The 19644-nt window shown below is 41.1% G+C and overlaps 1 protein-coding gene across 6 annotated transcripts in view; it reads left to right on the top strand.

Moving 5' to 3' along the window:
* The window catches only part of KCNC2 (potassium voltage-gated channel subfamily C member 2), a 69711-nt gene extending 53474 nt beyond the window's left edge, over positions 1-16237 (top strand). Inside the window, exons 3-7 of one of the 6 annotated variants that reach the window (XM_029284488.1) lie at positions 1340-2264; positions 4025-4042; positions 4576-4587; positions 11210-11380; positions 14276-14409. In XM_029284488.1, the coding sequence (XP_029140321.1) occupies positions 1340-2264; positions 4025-4042; positions 4576-4587; positions 11210-11380; positions 14276-14409 (1260 nt within the window). Of the gene's footprint in view, positions 1-1339; positions 2265-4024; positions 4043-4575; positions 4588-11209; positions 11381-14275; positions 14410-15095; positions 15158-16127 lie in introns of those variants that run through there. The other 5 variants (XM_029284487.1, XM_015817878.1, XM_015817877.1 and 2 more) reach the window with 5 other exon arrangements.
* The last annotated feature ends 3407 nt before the right edge of the window (positions 16238-19644 follow it).

The raw sequence follows: 19644 nt of genomic DNA, 5'->3' as shown, positions 1-19644 counted from the left end.
TTTGAAAAATAGTATTTGGGTAGTTTGGGTAATTAACTTTCTACCATCTCAGTTTACTCTGTGTTTCTAGATCTATAAGTAGAAAAACATGCTGGAAAAGACAATGGCAACCACTTAACATCTGCAAAAAACTCTACATGGTTGTGTCTATGTAGTCACTAGATGTTGATCTCCATTCAAGATCATCTTTACTTTACTTTTATTTAAAGATGGAATATTATCAAACCCCCAATAAGTATTAAATTTGGTTCCACATGTGAGGACATTTTTGTCCTTGCAACTTTGTCCCACTGTTTTCTGTCAGCCAGAGAAAGAAAGTATATAATACTAGATCTTAACATTTATCCTAGTTCCATTATATGGAGTAAAATTGCAAGCCCTTCCAATGAAGCTTCCAAAGATAAAGGGTAATGTTGGGTCATTTTGGAAAGAACGAAGATTCAGTCTTGTAAACATGAGGAAGTGATAAGCCGCCTGGGAAAGCCAAGGGAAATCATCAAAACAATTAAAAAATGAAAGTTAGAATATTTTGGATATGTGATGCGACACTCAGAAAAATACGGCATACTCCATTTAATCCTCCAGGGAAAGATTGAAGGCAAATGAGGTCCAGACAGAAGAAGAACATCATGGCTTCAAAATCTAAGGAACTGGTTTGGACAAAACTCAGCAGCACTTTTTTGTGCGGCTGCTGATAAAAACAGGATCACCAACATGATCGCCAACGTCCGATAATGGATATGGCACAAGAAGAAGAAGAAACATTCTACTTTGACATAAACTTCAGTGAATATAATAAAAGAGATGACTGTATATATTATTGCATTAGTGCTTAAATATCTGTTTGCTTAAGTACATTGTCAGAAGCATGTATTTTCTTACTATTTGCAGATATACATAATGTCAGCCACTTACATACATACATATCATGCTCTTCTCAATCTTGTTGGGTAAAATGCAGAAAGAAATAGCAAGGAAATCAAAAGCGCAAGATTGAAAAAAAGGAAGGGAAATATAGGCAAATGTGCCTTGCACTACAGAATTCACAATAACTCTGTTCCATACTTTTCTATCCATTGTTTTTTATTCTTTAAACTTGTCAGTTCTTCTTGAGAATGTTAGCAATGTCTTTTTTGGCAGGTAGATGCCGCACAAATTAAGTGAAATTATTTAATATCAAAATAACCTAGGTGAGATATATCCTATTCTATATTTTAGCCTTTTCCTTTACAGTACTTAATTATTAATTAATATAAGTTAGTGCAAAGGTTTTAATTGTAATATTGTTCTTAGACTTTACTGTCTTTTTCTAATGTATTTTCTTTTTCTTTCTTTACAGTTCATTGCTTTTGCCTCTTTATTCTTCATCCTACTCTCAATTACCACTTTTTGCCTGGAAACCCATGAAGCATTTAATACCATCAAAAATAAAACAGAACCTATCAAAGGTAGCGAGCCAGTTCTGCAGTATGAAATAGAGACAGATCCAGCTCTAACATATGTCGAAGGAGTCTGTGTGGTGTGGTTTACATTTGAATTTTTAGTCCGTGTTGTTTTTTCACCCAACAAACGTGAATTCATAAAAAATCTCTTGAATATAATTGACTTTGTGGCAATTTTGCCTTTCTATCTAGAAGTGGGTCTGAGTGGGCTCTCCTCTAAAGCTGCTAAGGATGTGCTTGGTTTCCTCAGGGTGGTGAGGTTTGTGAGAATATTGAGAATCTTCAAGCTCACTCGACATTTTGTTGGCCTCAGGGTGCTTGGTCATACACTCCGTGCGAGCACCAATGAGTTTTTGCTGCTGATAATATTTTTGGCATTAGGAGTGTTGATATTTGCCACCATGATCTATTATGCTGAGCGAATAGGGGCCAAACCCAATGACCCATCAGCTAGTGAACATACAGAGTTTAAAAACATTCCCATTGGGTTTTGGTGGGCTGTGGTCACCATGACTACTCTTGGATATGGAGACATGTATCCAAAGACTTGGTCAGGCATGCTAGTGGGTGCTCTGTGTGCTTTAGCTGGAGTGCTGACCATAGCCATGCCTGTGCCTGTTATTGTCAACAATTTTGGAATGTACTATTCTCTGGCCATGGCGAAACAGAAGCTTCCAAGAAAGAGAAAGAAGCATATCCCACCTGCTCCTCAGGCAAGGTCCCCTACATTTTGCAAGACAGACTTGAATATGGCCTGCAATAGCACACAGGGAGAAGTCTGTCTTGGCAAAGACAATCGGCTGATGGAACATAATAAATCAGGTAGGACACAATTCCAGATGCATGTCTGGTATGTCTGACAATATAAAGAATGAGAAAGCATTTAAACTTTCTTCAGCTGAAGGAGATAGATCATTCCCTTCTCCCTTCAACTATTATTTGTGCACCAGTCTCATAAATGGCAAAGTAGCTAGATGTTGTTGGATCTGTGAATTGCTTTCTATATAGTGTTTGCTAAATGTATTCTGAATGCTAAGCTGCTTTTTGTTTCTTCTTTTTCTTTTCTAGTGGTGGCTTCCTCTGTTTTTGCTTATTGCATTGTACAGATGTTTAGTTCATGCATGCTTGTGCTATACAATTGTGCTGTCATTCTATTGAATTTTTATCTTATGTAATGTTGCCCTTGTTTGCTGGTGTTACAAAATACTAGCAGCAATCTTTACATTACTTAAACATAGGTTAGCTTAGGTTGTCCTATCCCAAATGAGTGGCTTTGAGGTCTCTAGTCACCATTGAAGCCAAAGCTTTCTGAGAGTCAAGGATTCATGGATCCTAAGATGAGAGGGTGGGTCTAATTTACATGTAATGGAACAAACAATAATACAAAAATGTGTTTTCTAGATTACAATAATAGTATCATTTCGTAATTTAGAACAGGTAGTAATTTCTCTGATATTCACAGCAGAACAGAACAATTTTTTGTAATAGTTTTAAAATTCTATAAGAATAATAACATCATTTGTCTATCTAAGTTTCACTTCTCTTTTTACAATTCTAGCTGTTATCCTTGACCTAGGAAACAAATATAAATTAAATTTAAGTTAAGTTAAGATCAGTAAGAAATATATTTAGTTTGGATTAGGATCTAAACTTAAAAGTACCTTACCTTAAGTAGACTAAGGTATGAATGCTACAAGATTTTTAATTTAGAATTGCCTAAAGTAAATAATCCATAGAGTCTTTTCTTAATGTTATTAACATCGCGATCCTCCATGTGTTTGTTTGGATATAAACACTGATAAATTAAGTGGAACTTTCTTTCAACCAATTGTCTTTCAAATAATAAAAGTGCAATTCTTTAGATATAATTTTAATAAATTTGATATACAGAGAGAGTTTAAAAAAATGCAGAAATGAAGAAACAATGTTTATGTTTCATGAGCTTTCTCTATCGTATCCCAATATGGAGAAGACACAGTTTGCAAGTGAGTAGGGTAATGGGTGCTGGTGAGGAGAGATTAGAGCAGGGGTGTCAAACTGCCGGCCCGCAGGCCAGTTTCATCATACCGCAGCCGCGCCCACCCCATTGCCCGCAATGGCGAAAAAGCTCCGATACGTCGCGTGATGTCACATGACGTCGTGAGTTTGACATGCCTGGATTAGAGGGAAATGAAATAGATGATCAGAGTTGAAATTTATATATTTTTTTCAAATGTCTATATGTTCCTCAGTTTCCACTGCTGTCAATAAAATTGCTCTATCTTAAGAAATATTAATATATTGCATAATATTATTTTTAGTCAGTTAATGAAAAGGCTTAGATATTATTAAAGAACTACAGTCTTTCCCAACCTGGTTTTCTTGAAATCTGATTTATACCCTATAATTTCCAAATAAGATGGCTTTATCTTGGGAGCAACATGATTGGAGAAGATAGCTTAGCCTTTTTTGTAAATATCATCTGCTCCACAGTTGAGCTAAAATATGGTTTGGTCCTTGAGTACAGATTTTTCTTCAAAAAGGAGACAGCATAGAAAAGAATTTAGTTTAATGTGTTAGTGAGAAGGTAGGGGAACTTTAAGACTCTTATATAAAAGGGAGTTCTCAGAGTGTGTAATGTTAACAGATTGTTAACAGACAACCTAGAAAAACCAAATTTCCTTTGAAGTAGCAGAATTTGAAACAGAGGGAACCTAGACATATCTGTTAAAACAAGCAGATCTCTGTGAATTGCTAAGGACCACTAGTTGATTGTCTACCATATAAACTTTGCAACATACTCTACCTATACAATTTGGGGCTTACCGACTGAATTTAGCCACTAGCCGTTTTGCGGGTTGCCTTTTGATTAATGCCTTCCTGCTTTTGCTGCCCTATGAATATTCTACAAAGTAACACATTTATCAACATCTTACAGATGATAGGCTCATGAGCTGCATTTAAATTTGTGACTTACAATCTCTATTAAAGAACATTAAGTTACTCATTAGTGTCTTAGTCTAACATTATGTTGAGTGACAGATTGGCCTTAGACTGCAGGTGTTGCATATGTAAAAGCAATAGTGAAGTGTTAGAAAACAGAGCTGTGGACATTATGTAGCCTATCTTGTGAAATATACTGTCTCACTGCCAGAACTGAAGAAAGATCCTAGCCTCAGTGGCTTTTCCTCATGAAATAAACAGGAGATTGCCACCACCTTTATTTTAAACAGCAAAATATTTTGGATGAATCCAGAAGAATTCCCTAATTATTAATTATTAAATTTAGAAATATAATATCTGCTGTTGTAAATGCCAATTGATTTCTTTCAGTGGTGGATGAAATGCTATATTCTCCAGAATGATTGGATGGAGAATCCACTAGTGGGTTGTCTTAATCTTCCTGCTCCAATAAGACTAAGTCTGGAAAGTTGCCACGCCTCTGTTGTGCAAGAGCACCCCAGTTTACGACTTAGTCTCTTGCTCAGCAGACGTGTGAATTGTGCTCCTTTCCAGGATTAGCAGCAAGTTGTATCATCCCTAGTGGATTTTCCTTTCTTTAGACCTAATTCAAAATACTTGGGATTGAATCAGGACATTTCAAAGTTCTTACAATTGGATATTTCGAATTTAGCCACTTACTGGAGGTTGCATAGATTGGGGCTGAGGGTGATTCCCTTCCGGACTTCAGGGATCTCTGCAGGCTCAGCCTGTCAACGATCAGGGAGGGCTGGCTTTAAGCGCGAGTCCTCCCGGCGGCTCGAATTGCACCAGCTGATCGGCGCAGAGCTGGAAATAGCATAAACAGCTGCTGTCCTTTTCCCTCGCTCCGACGGAGTTAACTGCAGCCGGAGGCCAAATTACCACAGCGGACTGCTTGCCGATCCTCCTGAACTGCTCATGGCTCCGTTGTTCATCTCTGCCGATCTCCCCATAACGCAGCATCAGAGAAAGCCATTTGATCCTTGTGCTTGACAGGCTCCTTCTCCCCCCTCTCTCGGCCCCTCGGCTGTTCGACACAGCGCCGGAGACCATTGTCCCGGCCGGGGCTTGCTCAGTTATCAGAGCCATCCATTTGAGTGCGAAAACACGCGGCCACCATTTTGACGAGGCACAATGGCTTAATTTGCATACTTGGCAACAGGTGCAATCTACAGGCCTAGCAGCAGTTAAATTGGGCGCGAATTCAGTGCGGCCGCCATTTTTTCGGCACAATTGCAGCTTGACAGGCTGATAGCTCCCTTTGTATTGGTTCTGGGGAGGGCAATCCAGCCTGATAGGGCCACATTGCCTGAGAATTTGCCCCCCACCCCTCCAGTAGCTGGATTCCATGACAGGATCCTACCGCCTGGAGGGAGGGGACCGGTCAATGGTCTCTTATAGCATTGGGGACACTGAGTCACCACAGGTGACCTGCTATAGGGACTAATGCTATCAGCCACTGGTGTTAAAGGGACATTTGTTGGAGTTTTTCTCTGTCCATTTGGGTGCAGGGTAGTAATTGAACCATTTCTGTTCCTCTAATAGGATGTCAGATAATTCCGGCCCTCAACAGGCCCAGGGCATTCCCGACTCCCCCGCCAGGAAGAAACAGAAAGCTTCCACAATGGAGGCGGCGGGGAGGCTGAAGGCAAAGGCCAAGGCTCAGTCCAATAGAAAGTCCTCAAAAACAACAGAAAAGGAGGTCAGCAGGCACCAGGCCCTAGAAAGGGAATTATCCAGGGCATGTCAACCGGCTTCAGGGGACGCGGATATTAACACGTCTACTCCAACTGTGACGTCACTATTTGAACCCCAGCTAGTTCCCTCTAACCTAGCCCCAAGGGCCTGGTCCCCTCAAAGGGAGGCCGTGCAACTAGAACCCATCATACTTAGCCAGGGTCTAGAACCGCAGAGAGTTGCCACTCCAGGTACGTTACAATCAGGGGCGCAGGCCACCTTTACACCCACCGCAACAGGGCTCCGACCCTCTGAGCCACAGGCAGCATGGCCTGATCAATTTGAGGCCATGATGGCTCAGGCCTTTGCTCAGTTTATGGCCTCTTCAGTTGGTCAGCGGCCCCAACAAGTTCCAGCAGCACCTTCACAGCCATCTCATCAGGCTGAGGCCCCTGCATTTCTTCAGGAGGCTTCTTCAGAATCGAATTCTGAGGATTTCGATCCTGCCGGACTGATCCTGTCAGACGATGAGGACGTTTCTCCTCCAGACCCGGCACCTCTCACAGGCCTGTTTGACCAATCTTTGTTTGGCTCGCTGCTTCTCAAGGCGTGCTCTTCAGCTAACATCGCCCCGGAACAGGAAGCTCAGCCGGCTCCTTCTACATCCCAGGACCCGAACCCACTGTATTCTGAGCTGGTGGTGACACAGAAGCATATTCCCTGCCCCCCCCCTTCTTCCACAATATGGTGCAGAAGCAGTGGGCACACCTGGGATCTCTTTCCACTCTGGGGGTCTCAGAGAGAAATCTATTTAATGTGGCACCTTCCTTCGCATCCTTGCTGGAGGTTCCCCTGATAGATGAACCACTAAATTCTCTATTTTCTAATTCCACTATTCCAGGGGACATGGCCGAAGCGCTCAAAGCAGAGGACAAAAAATTTGAATCTGCCCTTCGCAGATCTTATCAGGCTTCGGCATGGGTGGTCAAGGCATCTACATCCCTGGCCTTCTTCGCCCGGGCCTCCATCATATAGCTGCGTGAGCTCCAAGACTTGGTGCCCCCTGACCAGGTTCGTGCACATCAGAACCTGGGTAAATTAGTGGCCACAGTACATGGCTGACGCTTCCCTCCATGCTGCAAGGTATTCCTCACGGGCCATAGCAGCAGACATCTCAGCCCATAAGCTTCTATGGCTCAAGAACTGGTGTGCGGACCTGAAGGCCAAATGGCGTCTGGCTACTGAGCCTTATAATGGGGGACATCTCTTTGGTGAAGCCCTCAACCCTTATCTCGTAAAGGGCAAGGACAAACGTAAAACCATGATAAATATGAATAGGAGAGGGGATAGGCGATCAGGTAGCGATACTTCACACCATTATTTTTGCATGCAGTCCTTCTGTCCAGCTTCAAATTGGGACTGGCCTCAACCCCCCCGTACCTTTACCCAGAGACCAGACCGTCAGCAGGACCATCCCACACCCAGGGCAAAGATACAGTTCCAGACCAAGCGGCCCTTTCAAGGCTCAGGAGGACATCCTTTCAGAAGAATCAAGTGACTCCAGGGATGTTCCCCCCATAGGTGGTCGACTGTCCCTCTACGCCAACGTATGGGAAGGCACCACCACAGACTCCTGGGTGTTAAATATCATCACTCACGGTCTAGCCCTGGAATTCTGGTCCAGTCATCCGGAATATTTCCAGTCTTGTCCCACCCCCAAGAACACAAACAAAGCGGACCTCATGTCAGAGGCCATTTCCCATTTATCACAGATAAGGGCCATAGAACCAGTGCCGGAGGATCAGAAGGGGCGGGGGTTTTACTCCAATCTTTTTGTCGTTCCAAAGCCTTCGGGGGGCTGGAGGGCAATTTTGGATCTAAAGAGTCTAAATTACTACCTAACTTACAGGAAGTTCAAGATGCAGTTGCTTCAATCGATCCTAGCCAGCATCAGAAAAGGGGACTTCCTGACATCAATAGACTTAACGGAGGCATACTTACACATTCCTATCCTCCCTGGGCATCGCAAGTTCCTCAGATTTTGCTATGCCCACCAGCATTACCAATACAGAGCCCTTCCACTCGGTCTCTCCTCGGCCCCCAAAATGTTCACAAAGATATTGGCAGTGCTGGCTGCCCACCTGAGACAAATTCCAATCCATGTCCAGTGCTGTCTGGACGATATTCTAATACAATCTCCATCCTTCCAGCAGGCTCAATCGGACCTAGCCAGCACCATCAAAACCCTTCAGACCCACGGATTTTCTGTCAATTTTCAGAAAAGCCAGACGGTTCCATCCACCCGTCTCCTCCATTTGGGGGCGGTCATCGACACAAACACTTGCACAGTCTATCTGTCACAGGAACGACAGGACAGCATACGGGCCCTAGTTCTTCAGGTTTGGAGGGAGCGGGTGGTCTCCCTGGCATTGTTGTCATAACTCCTTGAGAAGATGGTGTCCTGTATAGCAATTGTACCTTGGGCACATCTTCACGCCCGGGAACTACAGTGGGTTTTGCTTCCGTTCCAGAGGCTACGCATCAGCGCTTCCAACCGGAAGGTTCGAGTTCCACGTCAGGCATTGAACTCCCTTCGGTGGTGGGCCTCCCCAGCAATGGCAAGGGGCACCCAGTTCAAGGAACCAGTCAGGATTACCCTGACAACGGACGCCAGCCTCTTCGGCTGGGGAGCACACCTTCAGTCAGAATTGGCTCAGGGCCGGTGGTCCCAGACAGAGTTACAGAATAATATAAACTGGTTGGAGCTCAGGGCTATACATCTAGCCTAATGCCATTTCAGCAGCAAGTGGCAGGACAACATGTCCTAGTGCTCACAGACAATATTGCTGCAAAGGCTCATGTGAACAGACAGGGGGAACCAGATCCAGGCCTCTCATGGAAGAGGCTCATTTGTTGGGGACTTGGGCGGAAAACAATCTGTCTTCCATCAGAGCGGAACACATCTCCGGAGAGGCAAATCAGCAGGCGGACTCCTTGAGCAGGGCCACAGTGGACCACTCTGAGTGGCGTCTGGAACCCGACTTGTTCAGGGAGATCGCAAAAAGATTTGGTCATCCAGCTTTAGACCTCTTTGCCTCCCCAACCAACTCCCAACTCCCAAGGTTTTTTTCCAGGTTCCCATCTCGGGGAGCAGAAGGGACGGATGCCCTCCGCAGTCCCTGGCCCAGGGAGCTGTTGTATGCCTTTCCTTCCCTTCCCCTGATCCCGGCGACAATCTTCAAGATCCTGCATGAACAGGCCCCACATTGGCCGAGGCATCCGTGGTTCGCTGATCTGGTGGAGTTTTCCATCTCTCACTCGTGGAAGATTCCCTCGGGTCGTATCGTCCTCAGTCAGGGAGTACTTCAGCATCTGGATCCCCAGTGGCTCCAACTAATCGTCTGGCATTTGAGTGGCGGACCTTGACCCGAAAGTCATATTCGTCGAGGGTGATAGCAATGATCCAGCAATCCAGGCGCCCCTCCACGAATAGGATTTATGATGCCACATGGAGGAGTTTCTGTGCCTGGTGTTCAGGTCACAAAGTGGAACTTTCGGACATCACTATTCCGGTTGTTCTAGAATTCCTGATGGATGGGTTGGACAAGGGGTTATCCCCAAACACCATCCGCAGACAAGTTTCAGCCCTTTCCACGGTGATCGTGTGTGACAATTCCGCCCCCTTGACGTAACACCCTATGGTGCATTCCTTCCTAAAAGGGGCAAACAACGCCAACCCTCTGGCGGTCCACCGTTATCCCTCTTGGGACCTACCCCGGGTCTTACAGGCCCTCACCTCGCCACCCTTTGAGCCCATTACCACGTGCTCCCTGAAATTGTTGTCTATGAAGGTGGCTTTCCTTGTAGCGGTCACGTCAGCCAGGCGAATTTCAGAGCTGGCCACCCTCTCCGTCAGAGAGGACCTGTGCGTTTTCCATGCAGACAGGGTGACTCTGTGCCTGGATACTTCCTTTGTTCCCAAGGTTAATTCCGTGTACCATAGGTCCCAGGAGGTGGTGCTTCCTAACTTCTGTCCTAATCCAACTCATGAACTAGAAAAACAATGGCATACTCTGGACGTTCACAGGGCCCTGCGGCGTTACATCAAACAGACTTCTGCCTTCCGTAAATTTGAGGCACTGTTCGTTTCCTTCGTCCATGGGTCAGAAGGTTTCCTCCTCGACTGTAGGCAGGTGGATCCGGGATTGTATTGCTCAAGCTTATTGGTCCCAATCATTGACCATCCCCGGTCGCATCACTGCCCATTCCATCCGCAATGCGGCTACATCGGCGGCTTGGGATACCCAGGCACCTATCGGGGAGATCTGCAGGGCGGCGACGTGGTCTTCGCCTTCCTCGTTTGTCAAGCATTATAGGATTGACAAATTTGCCTCCTCGGATGCTTCGTTCGGATGGAGGGTGGTACAGCAAGTGGTATCTACCAGTGGAACTCAGGCCCAAACTGCTTCCCCCCCTTAGGGACAACAGGGCTTTGGTATGTCCCACTAGTTGATTCTCCATCCAATCATGCTGGAGAAGGGGCGTTGTCTTACCTGAACGCCTTTTCTTAGCATGATGATGGAGAATCCACACCCTCCCCTTTTTAGTATCCATTTGGTCCTGTGTACAGGATAGGATGAGCATACGCGTCAGACTAAAGTCTGCGCCTCGCCTTCGTTGCAAACTGGGATGCTCTTGCACAGCAGAGGCGTGGCAACTTTTCAGACTTAGTCTTATTGGAGCAAGAAGATTAAGACAACCCACTAGTGGATTCTCCATCATCATGCTGAGAAAAGGCGTTCAGGTAAGACAATGCCCCTTCTCCATCATCATGCTGAGAAAAGGCGTTCAGGTAAGACAACGCCCCGTAACAACATTTGCTGCTTTTTTTAAATACTGAAGATGCTGAGGCAATATATAATACTGAAGACAGCATCAATCTAAAATGGTCAGTTTGCTCCTTAGGAAGTCATAGATTTTCAACTTTATGAGGAACTTTTTTTTCATTTCATAACTTACTGCTACTTATTCTTCTTTTTTACTTTTAGTAGTAAGAGTATAAGGCAAGTTATTTGTGATGTCTCGTTTATTCACTGGCTATATGATGTAAATGGGCATGGTGCTTTGACCGGTGTTATCAGGTGAAGACAGTACAGAAAGTGAGCAGCCATTGTCACCTATGGAAAGGCCCCCAACAATCAGACGCTCTAGTACCAGAGACAAAAACAGAAGAGGGGGAACATGTTTTCTACTGACAGCAGGTGATTACCCGTGTGCTACTGATGGAGGAATCAAGAAAGGTATGGATTTTTTCATCAGGCTATAAATGTTATCACTATTCTTCTGAACAAATAATCCTAGAATAAAGCAAATATGAACACATGCTATAGGAAATATTATATTCAGATCAATGCATTTTTCCTTCATATTTTCTTTGTCCCTTTCTTGTTTCATATTAGAAATGTCTTTGGCTCATTAATTCATTGAAAAATATGTCAGTGTTTCGTTCATGATTTCATTTGTCTACCTGAAAGAATATAGATGTAGCTTAGACCATTTTCCTTTAAATCGATTTCTAAACAACTGGAAATTGCTGAGGGATAGCTTAAATGTAAATCAGTTGCTAATTATTGTAATTTAGTTTATGCTGTAAAAGAATGGTTTAATTAACTCAGGTAGATAAAACAAAGTTCTGAAAAAGAAACAAAAATTTTAAGGTACTATTTTTTACAAAGTGTTTAAATTGAAAGAAGGAACATGGTTACCCAAAGCCACTAAGTTAAGGATAGTTCCACTATATTGAATAAAAAATTGCTTCAGCTACACCGGTGTTACTATATTTTTCCCTGCAGCAAACTAATGAAAGTTCAATGGCATGCCTAGGTCACATGCATCTTTGAATCTCAATCCAATCTTTAACCCCCCCCCCAAAAAAAGAGAGGATTATTTATTGTTTTATTTCTTTTAAAAAAATAAATACTACTTTGCGTTAGGATCTGGAAGCAGCATTTAAAAATCCATTCACAATTTTCCATAACATATGGCATTTTAGTATACACTTTCTATTGCTGTATATAGATAATAAAAATTCCCCAATAAATCATTTTTAAAGCAAATTTCCATGATGCTAATCTTTATTTCATAAATTTCCCAAGTAGAGCCTTTTTAAAATGTACATTTCCTTAATATTTATGTAACTACCCCTTTTTGTATGCAGCATTCAGAAACATAACACTCTTTTTCAGATGCATCTTTCACAAACAAATGGAATTTTTATGCGGATTTTTGACCAGAGAAAGATGGACACTAGCGGACTCAGTTCAGTGCTACTGTCTTTATTGCAACAGAGTCCATACTGGGGAATCTTGCAAATCTGCTCCCACAGATTTCTTTTACATCCCTAGGTATGTCATCCCTATTTTATGTGTTTGTTGTGGGAAACCCTGGTGTATTTGCAGCAATTATGGGTGCTATCTTAAAGGAATGTTGTTTCAGAGATCAAATAGCATTTGTGTTTCTATTCATCTCATCCTCTACAGTTCCTATTGACTAGATAACCTGCATAGTTAATTTATAGACCAAGACCAGGAAGTCTTGGACCATGTCCAACCTCTGTAATGGAAACTCACATTCATTCTCTCTCAACCCAACCTATCTTAGAGGACTGTGGTTGTGAGGAGAAATTTCAGAAAGGAGTACTGTGTATTTTGCCTTGATATCACAGAAAAAGAGTGATATAAATTTAACAAAAATAATTAATACATAATTGTTTACACAAGAGTGAGACTCAAAGGTGCTTTTTTCATGAGGCAACTGGACTTTCTTGTTTTTCTTTCAAGACATTTCGCTTCTCATCCAAGAAGCTTCTCAGAAGTGAAACATCTTCAAAGAAAAACAAGGAAGTCCAGTTACCTCATGAAAAAAGCACCTTTGGGACAACCATGACCTGGATGACTGAGAATCTCCCTAGACACAAGAGGGATATTTCCTTGGAAATAAGTGGCTTCTTTAGATTGTAGCTAAAGAGACTATTATTATACATCTTATGAAAGTCATAAGAATTATCACCTTTGTTTTGTGTATAATTCAGTTACAAAATACAGTATATTTTAGCTGCTTCACAATGGATTCTTTATACAGTAAATGGAACTTATTCCCAGTTAAACTTATATGAAATTGTAATCCAAATAAAAATGCCATTTTGTGTATATTGCATTTACCCGATAATTAGTTGCTTTGATAAAGAATCCATTGCTGCTTCAACATAGATCAATCATACTTAATGAAGTAGGCCACAGACTAAACTTGTTTAGTAAATTCATATTTCATTTATGTTGAAACTATAGTTTGTGAAATATTGGGTGACTCCTTCTCTATCACCTTTGCTCAACTCACAAGAGACATAGATTTTAATGATGGACCTCTGCTGTGCCTAAATTAGTAACTTCTAGCTTAGATAAGAATACAACAAGATCCTACTACAAGTGAAGGAAGGAGAGGGCATCCAGCCCAATGCTCACTTCTAACATAGTTTTATGACGAATGATCCATATCCATCAAGGAGAGTTTCTATAGCTCTAGATGTAATGATTACTTAATAACATTTAAATACATTTATTTTAATGTCCTAAGTGCACATTCTGTCTTTATTTTTTATATAGCCATTAGAACATTTCAATACTATGATTTTACTGAATCATTAAATACTAAAAATATAAACATATTTTAATGAATTTCAAATCTTGTAAATATTTCAAATATATCATATTTTAAATAGTATTAGATGTAGGATGTTGGATGCCTAATGGGAACATTTTTGCAAACGGAACTTTTTAACAAAATAAATGTAACCTCTGGGGTTACAAATACAAAAATAGATTTCATGAATTTAGGTATAGAATGTTCTAGGTCACAGAACTAGTCAATATATTCATCAGCCTTCCCCTGGTACATTCTGATTGACAGATTGGGAAATATGCTCTATAACTATGATATTGAGTTACATTATAGGAGAGCCAGTTATAGCATTTTTTTTAAATATCACTAGTGACACCTTATTTTTTTGTCTATTATTTAAGAAAATATTAGGACTTTTATAAGCGCCCATTGAAAACATATTATTACATTGCACTGTGTTGTGTTGTTTGTCTATTTTCTGACTGAACTCAACTAATGTCTGCATTTTCTCATGAAAGGCTACGAAAAATCCAGAAGTTTAAACAACATAACTGGCATGGCAGGCAATGCCTTGAGACTGTCTCCAGTAATATCACCTTACAGCTCACCTTGTCTAAGACGCTCTCGATCTCCCATCCCATCTATCTTGTAAACCAGAGGCTATAAGTTGATTACATTACTGCAATTTAAATGCTGCTTATTAACTAAAGGGATAGCTATAGCATTAACCAAGTTCTATTGACAGAAGTATAAATCTGTGTTATACTTGTTAGTGTCCAACAGTAGCACTTGGATAGCTGAAGATTCTAATTTTGCTTGTAAGATCCTCTGAAGTACAGTAGGCTTGATTCCTCTTCACTGCTATTGTCCTACATTACCACAGCAATAAAATAACTGAACAGTGTAAATAAGTGACCATATTTTCAGGGAGATATATTTAAATAAATGTGCTTCCATTGATAATTATTCCATTGTACCTTCATTTCTTGTGATTCCAACCTTTTCTGAATATGTCAGATCTTGTCATAATTGCATAGGATGTGACTTCAGTCTAATCATGTTCATTGACCATTCTGTTTCCATTACCTGAAATCCATCTTGCAGATTAATTGGAATCTTAGATGACCTAGGACTGTGTAGATTTGTTGTTGTTTTAATTGTACCATCTTATTGAAATCAGAGTGATGTTCGATGGATCTGCATGTGGGATTGGGTAGTTTGTGTTTATTTTGGTTCTCTTTTATTATTTTTTTTCAAAAATGTTATTTCTTGATTTATTTATTTTAGTACTGGGTTAATATATCAGAGTTCTGAATATTTCCGGTTGTTTGCACACAGATAACTGCAAAGAGATTGTCATTACTGGGTACACGCAAGCAGAGGCCAGATCTCTTTCTTAATGGCTTGGGGAAGGCACAAAACATGAAAGAAAGGTAAACACAGTCCAGGCTTGCAATATTAAGTTAGCAAGTGCTGCTTGGTAGTACAGTCATTTCTCTTCTCCAGGATTCTTCAACATTTTCAGATGCAGAGTGACAAGGTTTCTTTTTTTCTGTTCTTTAGTTTAGTTTTTGTTTGGGTTTGTCATAGCTGTAAGAGGACAAATAGTTCTAAAATGGGGTTTTGACCAGCCTTAAACCTCTAACTCTAAGGCTTTCACAATTTATTTATCAATATTTCTTTATTTTTTCTTTAAATGCTTTGTCATGTTTGTTGTGTCACAGTTTTCCTGTCTGTATTTTTCATCTGTCTTCATGTTCCACAGTTGCCTTCTTCAAAGCTGCTCTTTTCATGTAAGTTTAACTGCTAAAAGCATTTGCTTCCTTCCCCCACTTTTTGACACATGTATCTATGCATATGCCAAGAATAGCTTGATAAATGGCCACTTCCTTAACATTTTTCAAAAGGTGGGATTTAGCAATGGTTTTGTCATTTCATTAGGATTGCAGCTTCAATCCCACATTTTTACAAACTGCATTCATTTTTATGTTCAAATTTTATTCTCTATAACTGCTTTTTCTTTATAATAAAAACAAGGTGACATGATTTAAGCAACACTATGAACTTAGTTGCAGATATGAAGTTTTGGGCTGGTGAGGAAAAACACTCAATAATGTGAAAGACTACAGGTTTTTTTTAAGTATTATAAGAGATCCTTCAGATTGTTGAAAAATCCCAAAATTTTGTATGTTTAGGATTGCTAAGAAAACAAGTCTATCTAAACATGTAACGTTCTTTGCATAAGATGCATGTAGATGTACATTTATTTTGGTAATAGCACTTGCAGATATAGATGTACAGTACATATATTTAATATGAAAATAGATTCATCAAGAAATTAATATCTGATGCTGCTATTATTGGCTACAGTGTTATACAGAATTTATCATGGATTTTTGACTGCTGAAAAAGGGACAATGGAATTTAGCCATACCAAGGACTGTACTGGAAAGAGACTGCTCCTCCTGAATGGGCCCTGATCATCACCTAACGCCTTGAAGAGATTCTTCTAATTTCCTATGGAAGTCGAGCTTGTTATGAGGATTAAGGACCAATTTTAACAGCTGCTGCCAGCAGATGCAGTTATTAGTCACTATTGATGAGTCAACTGTAAATAAGATGTGTGTGCATGGAATATCAGCTTTAGACATCTATGCCAAGGGATGCTGCATCTCTGAAACCCCATGAAAAAAGACCAACACAACTTTTTGTGTATTCTTCTTGGTCACTACAACAGACCATACTGTGGATCATAAAAGGCACACAATTTAACAATAGTGATGTTAGCACATACATTTCCTCATAGCAACTGTATTTTTGCAAAGTTTGTAACTTAAGAACATTAATGTCATAGGATTTTGCAAGAGGTTTTTGCACTCTCAGTTTGCTTAATCTATATTTTTATGAATTCTATTGAATATGCCAAGAGATGGTTTAGATTGATCTGGATTACAGAGAAGTGTGAATGCAGGTGAAAGAAGTAAGCTGAAGAAAAAAATCACAGACTTTGCCAGAATTGTATAGATGCTTTTTGTTGTTGTTTTGATTTACTTCATTGTTACCTCATAGGTATTGAAAGAAATAAAATATGGGCAGTAAAATATATTATAGTTTTTTTATTGAAATGATCACAAAACAATATTAGTAAATCTAAAGTAGGAAATATGATATAGATCTTAAAATGTATATTTTGCATAACAGAGAAATTCTTTACTTTTTTGTGATTTTTGTGATAAAAGTGTTCTAGTCTATTCAACGTCTATGATGCTTTGTTGCCAGGTACTGTGTGATAACTTATGTTCTCTCCCTGCTGTTTAATAAGACTTTCTCCAGAAACTGTTTGTCACTCTATTTTGAATGTAAGAACATTTCCCACATATGAAACTCTGTATTGTGGATCTTTCTGTGAAACTGTCAAAAGGTGCATGCAGAAGCCTGGTGGAAGCCTGTGGCCATGTAACTAACCAAAATGGAGAATAAAATGCAAAAGATCTTGGGGAAGACGTTGGAACACAACTCACAAAGTTGCTCATATTTTCTTTTCTCTACTGTTTTCTTTTTCTTGCTCCTTCTTTGGTTTAAGAAGTATTTGACCATTCTGATTATAGTGAGTGTCTTTTATATAGATTATTTCAGGATGAAATCAGTGTCCCATAAAACAAGAGGACAAATGCATGAATGAAGAGAGACAGTGCTGTCATGCACCTCTCTTTTAATTACAACCAATCTGTTATCTCTGAAGCAAATTGTTTCCTGCCTCTAAATTATGTTCCATTTCTGTACAGTTCATTGCACTGCAATCCTATACATATGTGAAATACATAGCAACTAGTTTCAGTGATAGTAAGACTGTGGTATTATAATTCTCATAAAATATTTTCATCTTCAATACTTCACTTAACTGTGGAAGAACTGTCAAAGGGAAGGAGGTTTATTTGTATATACTTAGTGTGCTTTTCAAGAAATTGTTTATATCCATATATATAGTTCATTTTATGTAAGAGGAAGTCTAAAGGAATACTACCATCCTTTTGTTGGTGACTATGCATGAAGGAGGAATATACTAACTGTGGCTAACAATGGACATATGATAAGCACTTCCTCTTGTAATACATGAAGACTAAAGTCAATGGAGTTTGGAGAGTCCAAACAGCCAAAATGGCAATCATAGCAGCACAACTGAATTAGCACCTGTTTTGTATATGTGTTGATGTCAAAGATATGTATAATGGGGACAGGATTCAATCATGCTGATGCCTCTGGCCTATAGTCTGCTGTTCAAACATAATCTTAGAAGTGGCCTGTTAAATTTATTTAGCACTATATAACAGTGATGGCGAACCTTTTAGAGACCGAGTGCCCAAAAACTGGCCCTGCCCCGCTCCATCCCCCGCCCCGCCCCCGCTCCCACCCCGCCTGCCCGCAGGGCCACTCACTGCCTCCAGGGTCTGCCACAGATCGCCCAGGCAGCTCAGCAGTGCCATGGTGGCCACGCCCTCTGCCCGCACCCCGCAGCATCAACTGTGCGTGATGGGGCGTGAGGGCAGAGTCTTGTCTACGCTGCCTGGCTGCCATGTCCTTGGTTGCACTGCTTCGCGTGGGCCACGCTCAGGGGCGACTCTCCTTCAGGGGGCTGCTGGTGAGGGGGTTGCAGGGGGAGGCAAGGCTGGGGCAACAGCACATGTGCCCACAGAGAGGGCTCCGAGTGCCGTCTCTGGCACCCGTGCCATAGGTTCGCCATCACTGCTATATAACATTGTATATCATTTTTAAAATGCAGTACCTATTTTTTAAAAGTTTAAAAAGTCTCAGGAAAGCAGAATATCAGAAAAGTGCATTGTTGTTGTTAGTTGCGAAGTTGTGTCCGACCCATCGCGACCCCATGGACAATGTTCCTCCAGGCCTTCCTGTCCTCTACCATCTTCTGGAGTCCATTTAAGCTCACGCCTACTGCTTCAGTGACTCCGTCCAGCCACCTCATTCTCTGTCGTCCCCTTCTTCTATTGCCCTCAATCTTTCAGAAAAGTGCATAGACACTGTCTAAATTAAACATTTGGAATTTCCAGACTAAGGATTACTCATTCAGATCTTATGTGTGTTGAATAGGAGGGTTTTTTTGTGTCAGGCCCAAATCCAAAGACAACACAGCAAAATCCAACTGAGTCCAATCGTTTACTTGCTTACACTTAATGGACAGAATCTTGCCAATCTAAAGTTATAACCTTCTAACCTACAAGATATATCCTGAGAATTTCCAGATATGGCTACCCTGAACCTCTTCCCCCTCTCCCCCAGATTGGGACTGTGCAGTCTCTTAATTTGGGCTTCCTTTTATTGGAATGTACTCTCTCCTCCTTGGGAAAGCTCTGTGCTGCTAAAATGCCATTGCTTCTTGTCAGGAAATTGTGCAGCAAGTGTCCAAATAAAATCAGAGATGCTAACACAAACTTGTAGGTTTTTTTATAAGTAAATATATTTTACATTTATATATACAGCAAACAAGATAGGCACATCACTACATCATGAGGCAAATCACAGAACACACAATGCATACAGAAGAAAAAGGCAGGGGGGGAAAGGGAAACTCCCCCTCCACACCCCAGCAACCAATCACAGCGCAGATTGCCACATGTAGGAACCAGCATTCTCCAGTCAATCATAACTGCCTGTTCTGGCACAACCCAGCTACTAAATTTAAATATCACCCCTTCAATTTATAGCTGAACAGCATTTAAACACAAGATCCTTGTGTTTCTGCATACCCAATGGCTTTGACATGAGGTCAGCCAAGTTATCTTCCGATGGTCAATAAATTAGGTCTGTTACATTTTCTTTCATTGCTTCTCTGACATTACAATATTTTACGTCAACATGTTTGCTTCTGGTT

Source organism: Protobothrops mucrosquamatus, unplaced genomic scaffold, assembly GCF_001527695.2.
Source record: "Protobothrops mucrosquamatus isolate PMUCROS unplaced genomic scaffold, P.Mucros_1.0 scaffold651, whole genome shotgun sequence".
In the NCBI taxonomy this organism is placed as follows: domain Eukaryota; kingdom Metazoa; phylum Chordata; class Lepidosauria; order Squamata; family Viperidae; genus Protobothrops; species Protobothrops mucrosquamatus.
Note: the sequence above shows the minus strand (reverse complement) of the source record. Positions and strands in the feature narration are given on the sequence as shown.